Source organism: Bidens hawaiensis, unplaced genomic scaffold (genome assembly GCF_021521415.1).
Source record: "Bidens hawaiensis isolate Kalapana, Puna unplaced genomic scaffold, B.hawaiensis_p1.1 tig00038131_1, whole genome shotgun sequence".
NCBI lineage: Eukaryota > Viridiplantae > Streptophyta > Magnoliopsida > Asterales > Asteraceae > Bidens > Bidens hawaiensis.
Genome location: NW_027505531.1, coordinates 25853 through 37371, shown reverse-complemented (window position 1 = coordinate 37371; position 11519 = coordinate 25853). Strand labels below are relative to the sequence as shown.

The window sequence follows — 11519 nt, the reverse complement described above, 5'->3', positions numbered from 1 at the left end:
TTAACTATGACAATATATGAATCAACTAATTAAAGGGGTTGCTAAGCGCCAAGACAATCATGATGAATTACGTTTTGGTTCAAATGTTGGAGACTTGATGAGGAGTTGACTTTGGGTGATGATCGAATCCACTGGAAAATGAATGTCATAAATACTACTCACAACTCACAAGAATGAGTATTGATTTCAAATTTCAATCTACAATATGCATTTTATGCATGAAATTTTACTTGTATACAATGTTTCGTGTTAACATGTTTCATGTTAACAATAACTAACTAATTACCAAGGAAACCATGGTTTTTATCAATTCATACTTGTTCCACATAACAAATAGAAAGTAGTTGCACGAGCCTCACCTTCTAAACTTTCTTTCAAGTTTGCCAAAATGCACAACCACAATTACATATATCCAATCCTTCATTCGACTCAACCAAGCAAAAAGGAAATATCTGCATCGAAGGCTTAAAACTAAAGCACCACAAATTCCCAAAAAACCAACCGCAAATCCTGCACCCATACCTGTGTAATATGATTTCCAAAAATCATCATCTTCTTCAACATTCTTCTTTTCAACAACAGGTGGAACCCCACACATTTGTGTAAGTGGAGGCCCACAAAGTTGAGGGTTACCACTGTAGAATGTATCATTGAAGCTTTGGAGTTGAGTCCCCGTTGGTATTCTTCCTGACAAGTTATTATATGAGAGATCAAGGTAACTTAGAGAACTTATTTGTGCCAAACTCGAGGGAATATGTTCAGAGAACTCATTTCTTGAGAAGTCAAGCGATTGCAAAGCTTTCAGCTGACTGATATCTTTTGGGACTTCCCCATGCAGTTTGTTATAGGAAAGATTTAACGAAGCCGCATTATAAAGACTAGTGATCTCATATGGAAGTACTCCAGAAAAGTTGTTTCTTGAAAGATCAATACTCTTTAGTAGTTGCAAACCAGTTCTTTCGAATGACCGTTTTGTTCCTTTCCATTTAACCAATGCATTGTCAAGAAAATGGTCCTCCTCAGAAGTCGTTTCTTCAGAACTTAGAACACTACCTGCAGGACCTATTAGCATGACTGTTGGAATATAAGAGAGATAAGAATGGTTAGTCATATCATCTCCAAAGCTTCTTCTAACCATTGCAGTGAAGTTACCAAAGCACCGAGGAATAGTACCCGACAATTGATTATTAGACAGATCAAGAAGTTGAAGATTATTCAACCAACACACTTGGGAAGGTAATTTTCCGTGGAATCTATTGGACCACAAAACAAGAACATATAACCCTGAAAGACTTTCCCCTTTCCATTCTGGTATGACGCCGGATAACTCATTTTCCCCAAAGTCCAAAAATCTTATTCTTATGCAGTTGCTCAAGGACACCGGTAGTTCACCAACAAAGGCATTTGTCCGCAAATACAATGCCTCCAGAGTTAACAAACTTCCCAAAGAAGAAGGGATTTCCCCGGAAAATTTATTATTTGATAAATTAAGAATCTTTAAAACACTTAGTTTTCCCAAACAATCAGGCAGGCTACCTGATAATAGATTGTTTGAGACGTCAAGAAAACTTAAGAACGCCTCAATGTCACACAAGAATGTTAGTGTTCCCGAGAACCTGTTTCCAGAGAGGTTTAGCGCGGCTAGTCTAAAAGGCAATAATGGTACCCTTCCTTCGAAACGGTTGTTACTCAAATCCAATGCAACATTTCCTAGAACAGAAGACGTGATATTTGGTAGCATACCTTTTATTTGATTTGAAGAGATGTTCATAAATTCCAAACCAGTTGGCAGGTCCCAAAACCATGCAGGGATGCTATCTGATATCCCAGCTCCAGAGATATCAAGATGTTTGAAATTTCGTTGAGTTCTAATCCACATGGGGAATCTAGATCCCAACTTACAAGATTTCAACTTTATTGTTGATAACTGGAAAGGGATTCTCTCAGGGAAGTTTATGCCTAATGTTAAAGAATTTTAAATAGTCTAGTCGGGTGAGATTTAGAAAATGAACATCCGAGATAGCACCGTCAAGGGAGTTGGATGAAAAATCAAGATGTGTAAGCTTTGAAAGTTGATTAATACTATCAGGCATTGACCCATTAAAGAGGTTTTGTGACAGATCTAGGTGAACTAAAGATGAACAATTCCCTAAAGATTTTTGAATGTCACCACTTAGTTGATTTTGTGAGAGGTCTAAATAGGTAAGAGATTTCAAATCTCCAAAGGAAAGGGGAACTGATCCTCCAAGAGAATTACGACTAAGATCAAGACGAAGCAAGTTGGAGAGATTCGCAAGCTGATGAGGAATCGTTCTGCTGAGATTTGCATCAGAAATATCCAAATATTGTAAGTTGGACAAGGAACCCAAAAAGTTGGGTAAAGGATTGGATTGAAAATCAATGTTACTAAGATCAAGATATTGTAGCTGATTTAGCACTTGTAACGACGAACTAATATTACCTGTGAAACCAGAAGGATCAAAGTTAAGATCAAGTTCAATCACATGACCAGTACGGTTGTTACAAGTAACACCAACCCATTTGCAACAATCCATATTTTCTCCTTCACTAGCCCAATCAGTTAGATTTCCATGCAAGTCAATTAGGTTTGCTTTAACATCCAGTAGAGCTTGCCACTCCTCCTCTATGCAGGAGGTCATGTTGGCATCTTCTTGGAGTCCTTGATTAAGAACACCACCACTCATAAATAAGCATAGCAACAAATACACGAGAATATTACACATGATACGAAAATGGGAAAGTGTACAGAACTTAGCTTAATTTCGTAATCGATAAGATATTTTTTGATAACAATAATAGTTGGTTTTGCTACATTTTCTAATTTCTATATATATAAGAAACAATCCACTATTTTTTTCTTTATTTCAAGACCAAACGTCCAAAACTATCCATAAATGATTTGAATTAATTTCACACCTACTTTTGAATAAAACTTCAAGCGATATTTTCCACACCTATAACTCAACAAAATTTAATAATAATAATAATAATAATAATAATAATTAAAATAATAATTATTATTATTATTATTATTATTATTATTATTATTATTAATTATTATAATAAGAGTGATTTAGTCAATTTATAAATAAACGATAAAACGTATATATCGGTGATTTAATAATTGTTTAAAACTTAAATAGTTGGGTTAATTAATATCTAAGTTTTCAAATATTCATAACTTATAAGTAAAATACAGATAAAATTATATAAAAAATAATAATTCTATTACTGAATTAAAATGTATTCTATGAAAGAAATAGAAATAAATGAATAAAATTAGTAAGGAAATAAAAACAGAAACGAAAAAGAAAAGAGAAAATACAATGAATTGCATGTGTAATATTGTTTGGACCTGGTCGTGACTCCTCTTCTAGATCACTCCCCGGTCAACCGGTCTCGTCAAAATATTCAAATAAAAGTTGTCACTTTTGTAGGTCACTTGAATGAGAAATTTTCTTTCTAAAGACTAAAGCAACAAAAAGCACCGTGAACCAATGTTTTAAAAACCGGTATTTTACTCGTACCGGATTTTGTTTAAAAATGGTATAACCGGTTGAACCGGGATGCACCAGGAGGTTCAACCGAGTTGAATAATTTACTATGTAATTCAATATAAATACAACTTTAACTCAAAAGATAACTCAAAAGTACATTAATAAACTTCAAACATGAATCAAACATCACAATGAACAATGATAAGTCAAATAGAAACTTAATCCATTACAAAAGATGTAAATAAACCAACATTGGATTTGCATATACAAAATTTGTTTCATTAGTGATTCGTCGTTTACTATAATTACTCATTTCAACCTTACTCGCTAGGTTAAAAGCCATTTTTAAAAAATGGGCCTCATGGTTTAAAAAAACCGGTTTGCCGGTTTAAACCGGTATTTTTAAAAAAAACCGGCGGTACGATGTTCTAGCAAACCACCCAAAAATATTGGGCTCTAAATACCGTTTACCTTACCAAATTCCGGTATAACCGGTTCAACCGGCCGGTACGTACCGGTTTTTAAAACACTGTCGTGAACAGATAAAATTAAATATCATAATGATTTACAGCTAGCTAGTAATATATTGTATTGTAAAAGTTTTTATTTACATGAATTACAAGAGAGCCAATCAGCCTATACATAGTAGGGAGAGATTTACGGGACTAACTAAGGTAAACTATCAATCCTAATTACAAGGAAATATTATTTGGCTAACAGTCCCAAGCAGTTTGAGCCATATGTGAAGATGTCTGCGTATTGATAGTAAGCCGGAACATGAAGGACATTAACGGTGCCAAGGTGGACTTTTTCTAGAACAAAGCGTATATCCAGGGCCGTCTCAACGTTCTTGGAGGCCTAAAGCAAACTAAAATGTCGAGGCCTTTTTCAAAAACTATTTGATAAAAACCTTCTTAGTTATCCGAGCTTGGGACCGGCAATAATAAACTAACAAGTTTATAGTTAGCGGAGTTAAAAATTTTATTTATTTATTTTTTTTGTGTGTAAATATATTTAAATGAAATTTATTCTTTTTGCTTTATTTGAAATAAAGTGTTTAATTAAACATTCATAATCAATCAATTTATTGAAAAAAAAATATTTTTTTAAAAGAAATATAAGCGACTCTTAAATAATCAAAAAAATATTAAAGAATAAAATTAACAAGTTAAAATATGCATTCTTATAACTGTATTTATTTATATTTAATATTTTAGTCAATAACTATTGATACTCACTTTTGGTTTTCATGAACTCGTTTTATATAAAATTGGTCATTTATAATAATAAAGTTGATCAAAACTAAATGAAAATATCGCAGTTACCGTACGTATATTATATAATGGTCAGTAAGCTTTTTTAACATACATAAAACTACAATAGTAAAGATATATACAATAGCATGTTAGTTTTTAAGGATGATATGGCATGGGCCTTTCCTATTAATTTGTGGTCCATCAGTAAGTTTAATAAATAAGAAAGGCCCAATTCAAAAACCCAGATACATAACCCATATTTTATGGATGCCCCAAAAATTGAAGGCCTAAAGCAAAGGCCTGATTTGGCTGGCCCATGGGCCGGGCCTGCGTATATCCATTTCAATGCATTTGGTTCGTTGATGTTGCACTATGTATAATGGATGCCTGTATAACTGGAATGTGAAGTTCGAGCATGAGGTTACGCATCCAGCTAAGTTTGTTAGCAACCCCCGAATATTCAGCTTCGTGACTAGACCAAGACAGGGGTTGGCACCGTTTTGAGGACCAAGAAATGAAGTTGTTGCCCATGTATACGGTAGCCTGATGTTGACCGACTAGAGTCGGGCAAACCCAATCGGAAGCCGAATATGCCGTTAGTTTAGTAGACGGGGCGCTATGATTTGTCCCTAAGAATGGTACTTTTGATGTATCTGAGAATCCATTTAAGCAGCTGAAAGTGCGGTTTGCAGGGAGCATGCATGAAAAGACAAACCTATTGAACTGCGTATGAGATGTCTGTTCTAGTAATGATGAGGTACTATGGTGCACTGGCTAAGCGTCGGAAAATGGAGCATCGGCAGTGATAATATATATGTTGCATATGTGGACTGAGATAGGTGCAGGCCATTATGTTGTTTTTGAACAGCTATCTGTTGCATATGTGGGTTGAGATATGAGACCACTTCCAGGAGGAAACCCATAGTTCAAACTGAACCCCTTTATTTTTGTCACATATGAGACTTGAATTCAAGATCTCTTCCTTATTAAGCTGAAGTCTTTGGGTGTCTCATCTTAACCACTTGAGCTATAGATCTTGATTGATAACAATAATAGTTAGTTTTGCTACATTCTATTTGACCGAATTTATATAAATAAGAAACAACCCGCTATTTTTTTTGTTGAGTCTCTTTATTTCAAGTCTGAAGACCAAAACTATCCGGTGACCGGTGGCAGAGAAATTTCCACAACCTACTTTATCATAAATGATTTGAACTACACAACCTCAAGGGAGGAGATTGGAGAAATTTCCACAACCTACTTTGTCATAAATGATTTGAATTACGTAGTATCTTGTTATCATGTGTGGGTCAAGTGCCATGAACCCACGTTATTACACTTATTATGTTCATCTTTTAGTTTAACGAGTCTTAATAACCCATATCCACTTAAGTACACATAATGTGTCCATCTTTTAGGTTTAACGAGTCTAAAGTGGGTTTGGGTTAGTTTGACACATTTAAACTACAAGTTGGACAAGTTAAGGTGATTTTGGACTAAGATAATATGAACAAAATGAACAAACAGTTTAGTGGTCTTTCCTTTGCTTAAAATGGCATTAGGCCAAAAATAAAATTAAAATGATTGCGGAAAAAAAAACAGGGATTCAGTGACTATGATGATGAAATTGCCAGCTAACATATAGTTTTTACTGTAATTAGTACATAGCATACATGAGTTGAATATATGTTACACAATTCAAGTTGCTTTACTCCTGAATCGCCTGGCTTTATTCATCCAATAAAGAACTGATTAACTTTAACTTTTCCTTATCTTCTATAAATTACAAACAGATTTTAATATGTTCATAAACATTCAATCCCGGTAATGTTTTGAATCCAAATAGGAGCACATTTTATTCTAAATATAAAAATGAGAGGTTGTGTTCGGGCCATTTTAGTTGTTTTGACCCACAAGTTTACTAAACTTAAATACTCAGATTTAAAATTAAAATAATATATACCCAACTTTAAGTTTAAAGTTTAAATGGGTAAAAATGACCCGACCCCACTTTAATACACTTTATGCGTTTAACTTTTTGTTTAAACGGGTCAAAATGACCCAAAACCACAAAACCACTTCAAAGGACTAAACACCAGGAATTATTGAAATAAATGAAATGTTATTGTCTATTATTAATTATTGAACAGGTTGAGTTTATCCGTTAATTATCTTGAAAATATTTTTCTTAACATGAGATGATTTTATTTTTCTTATCTCATTTTTCCCATTAATTATCTTGAAAATATTTTTGGTCCTTCATTTTTGTTAAGTTGCCAAATTTGGACCGAAATTTTGGGGATGTTACAATAACACACATATAGTTAATGGTATTTCATAACTAGTTGATTGAATAGCAGCCCGTAGACCACCTAAAAAAGAATATTTATTATTTAAGCCATATCCTGACATAAGAAGGCCGACAAAAGCAATACTTGAAATAGCAGTCCATAAAAAAAACACCAATACTGAGATCGGCTAGAATAAGGTGATAACCAAAGGAATTACTAAATAACTTAATAAAATTGATTTGATTATTATAGATGATCCAATACTAAATAAACGAGTATCTCCTCAAGATGGAAGAAGATTCTCTTTGAAAAATAATTTTATGTCATCTGCTAGAGCTTTGAAGAATCCCAAAGGTCCAGCGTATTCAAGACCAATACTCTTTACCTAAACGACAACCCGACACAATTAGAATCCCGAAAACCCGAGATAATTAAACATAACTAAACTAACCTCGGAGTCGGAAATAAACTAATAGATAAGTGACGGCAATGAATGACGTATGGCGGTGAATGATGGTGATGAGAGAGAAGGACAGATGGCAACAGCGCCATTTTGATGCTAGGTTGTCGCTATCTAGCCAAAAACAAGTAAATCAGTGTCCTAATCACCTAAGCAAGCTAAGGTAAGTAGGGTATCAAACCACGAGTAGTATGTGGTCAGTGTGCAGTGAAACTGATTCCTAACATTATGAAGTAATTCAATTAACAGTGCTGATCACACTAGAAAAAGATTTGGATTTTATAATAAACAAGCAGGTAATCAAAGATTCAATCAGTTAAACAAGCAAATCACACCCGGGAATTCAAGTATGCAAACTAACAGTAATCTCATGGAACTTAACAGACTAACTATCTTGTGTCAACTACAGACTGACTAACCGGTTAAACCTTAGGCATCTACGATCGCTAACACACGGCACTGGTTATCAAACGGTCCCTGCCAGTGTGACTCAACTAAGGGCAAACGTATGCTTTCTCACAATTAACTGGTCAAAACAATCATATGAGCAATTATTATAGCAACCGACAAACTAATCGTTCTGATCGACAAAAACCTAAACCGAATGAATGTACGGACATACTAAACGTCAATAATCATAGATTAACATCAAGACAATTACAATTAGTTGTTCTAGTACATGAGAAATAAACTGAAAGATTACAAACTATACATCTCGGGCATGACTAAAAGGATCTAGCCGTGTCTCGGCATCTCTCGGTCTTTGATTCGGATGATTTGGATCATATCTATGGCCTTGAGATGAATAGGAATGAAGGTTTTCTCCTCTTGCTGCCTCTAGAAACTGTCTGGAACTGAATGATAGTGTCTAGGGTCGTCAAAACGAGATATAAAAACAAACCCTAAATTTCCCGACTGTGGGGACCATCGATTAGCGCGATGGTCACCCACCCTGGTCTATCGCGTAGACCAAAAGACAACGCCAATAAAATAATAAAGGGGCATCGCGTAGCGCGATGCCCTTCCTTCCACACCCATCGCGTAGCGCGATGAGTGGCTTCACTCAGCAGCCCAATTTTATGTCTTGATTCGCGTGCTAGATATCCCGGATCTTCATCACGTGCTCGTATAGGTCCAAATTAAGCACGTTAAGTACCTGTGACCTGAAACACAATAAACACGTATTATGTATCGAAGTTCCTAATCTAAACAAATAAAACAACTAAGTTAACGAGCTACAATATGCGCAAATAAACCGATCATCATATGCCTACGGATATCTCTCTCTCTCTCTCTAACCAAACAATTATTAGCACACCTATTGTAATTCCTAATATAGGAGTAAAAATAGGGATAAGCACCCATATGATCTCATAAACCTCTTTTAAGGATTCCAATCTAGAACAAGAAGTGATAGCTTGTAATTCTATTGTATGAAAAATATTTAGGTAATTTCAGTTGATGTCTAAACACAATGTATGCATGTGGCTTGATGGCTATTGATGTGTTTCTTTAAGCAATATTTACTTTTCCCTATGCATGGTCGAATCCCCAATGCTGATATGGTTCTGTTTTTAAATGAATTTTATCTCTTTTTTTGCTTTTAATATGTACCATTTTTTTTAGTTAGAGTAACATAACGAACACAAACAAAACCGATAAAATTCGCGTCGAGTACCCTCGCAACGTCCAGGTAGGGGTGTTATTCTTGTACTTTCGGGTTTCGCGGGTCGGGTTCTTCGGGTTTGAGAATTTTATTTTGAGTACTCAAACCCGACCCTAATCTCCCCCGAGTTACTCGGGTTCGGTTAATCGGATTTCCAGTATTTAACCTAAAAACCTAAATATATATATATGGCAAATTTGAAACTAATATATCATCTTCAAATTTAACTTACATAATCAAATAACAAACCATATAGTCCAAAATTCACAATCTTTTAACAAGTCACTTTAGAACAAATGAAAAGTGAGTCACGTTACACTGATCAAATATAAATTTTTTTTCTTGTTAAAGGTAGCTTGAGCAATATTTATATATATTTATTTCTAAAACATGCTAAAACTAGCATAATAATATGAAAACTAACAGTAATCAGTTAAACAAGCAAATCGCACCCAGGAATTCAAGTATGCAAACTAACAGTAATCTCATGCAACTTAACAGATTAGCTATCTTTTGTCAACTACAGACTGACTAACCGGTTAAACCTTAGGCATCCACGATCAAGTAACACACGACACTGGTTATCAAACGATCCCTGCCAGTGTGATTCAACTAAGGGAAAACGTATGCTTTCTTACAATTAACTGGTCAAAACAATCATACGAGCAATCATTATAGCAACCGATTAGTTTTTGTCAATCAGAACGATTAGTTTGTCGGTTGCTATAATAATTGCTAGTATGATTGTTTTGACCAGTTAATTGTGAGAAAGCATATGTTTGCCCTTAGTTGAGTCATATTGGCAGGGACCGTTTGATAACCAGTGCCGTGTGTTAGCGATCGTGGATGCCTAAGGTTTAACCGGTTAGTTAGTCTGTAGTTGACACAAGATAGTTAATCTGTTAAGTTGCATGAGATTACTATTAGTTTGCATACTTGAATTCCCGGGTGTGATTTGCTTGTTTAACTGATTGAATCTTTGATTACATGCTTCTTAAGCAATATTTATATATATTTATTTCTAAAACATGCTAAAACTAGCATAATAATATGAAAATTTTCTTTATGAACCACGTGATATTTCAAAACTAATATGATTGTTTTATTTTTATTTTTTTTACATTTTTTTCAAACATCACTGCCCATCATTTTGATAGGTGGCAATATTTATTGAACATGCTAAGGCATAACATATAATAATTGAAAAGAACACTTAGTCAAACGGATTTACCCGAAACCTATTAAAAAGTATTGGTACTCGACTCGTATATATATTTTAAACGTAAGGCATAACTAAATTTAAAACCCAACCCAAAATTACAAAACAAAAGCCTATTTAGTTTCAGATAATCTAAAGGTTTGAATGTGTATTTGTATTTTAGCCCATATAGATTGATCAATGGTTATCGTTTGGTTTCTATTTAAAAACAATTTTACGTTTAAGGGCCTTTTTTTTACTCTCATAGGGTCCTTGAGCTCCCCGCATTCACAGAGACGACCTTGATACAATGTACGTAGCGTGTATCTGAGTGCTAATGCTAGACCTAATACGATTAAACTTAACAAAATTATAAACTAGAGGGAATTAACGTTAAGAAATCATGTTTGTTGATTGTACGAAAAAGGACTTATTTTACGAGGTGTCACGCTTTAAGAATTTATGTTTTAAAAATGTTTCATGGGTTCTAAGAATACCACTAAATGGGTCTAGGTCCAATCTCACGGGTGAAACCCGTTTGCACACTCATAGTTAGAACATCGTTACATTTAATTTGTTTCATCACAAAATTTTTTTAAAGATTTTTAAATGATAAAAACAAAATGGTATGAAAAGTAAAGTTTTTTTTAAGACAACTACAAGCGTGTATGCAATTGTTCTAAACTTTTTAAAAGTAAAGCAATGGTATGGTCACTTAATCGAGTGATACTCTAGTAACTTGGGATGATGGTTAAGGCTATTCTTGAAGTGTTAAGTTCGAAAAGTAACTCAAAGAGATTTGCAATTTAAATTATTATTTATTTTTAAAAGTTAACTTGAAATATGAAATATATGAATCTACTTACTAAAATATTAATTTTTATATTAAATTAAGAGACTTAAATGAAACATATATATATATATATAAAACCAAATTTTAAAATCACAAGCAATATTAATTACATACATTTCCACCATAAACTAAAAGCATTTAGATAAAGAGAATTTTAGTATAGTGCGGGGCCTTAAATGTTGTGTCACAGACAAACGGGATATTAATAATCTGTAAATTTAACTATTTTATTTTGCAGTTTCCATTTATATTTACAGTTAAACCCACGTTTTTCAAT

The 11519-nt window shown here is 33.9% G+C and overlaps 1 protein-coding gene across 1 annotated transcript; it reads right to left on the bottom strand.

Moving 5' to 3' along the window:
- Positions 1-355: 355 nt before the first annotated feature.
- LOC143613774 (receptor-like protein EIX2) lies at positions 356-1879 on the bottom strand. The gene has a single exon (XM_077087393.1). It carries the CDS (start codon positions 1877-1879, stop codon positions 356-358), a length of 1524 nt encoding a protein of 507 aa, XP_076943508.1.
- Between the last annotated feature and the right edge of the window lie 9640 nt (positions 1880-11519).

Bases quoted from the DNA above. Each gene is read 5' to 3' on its own strand.
- LOC143613774 (XM_077087393.1), bottom strand. From the start codon at position 1,879: ATGTGGATTAGAACTCAACGAAATTTCAAACATCTTGATATCTCTGGA.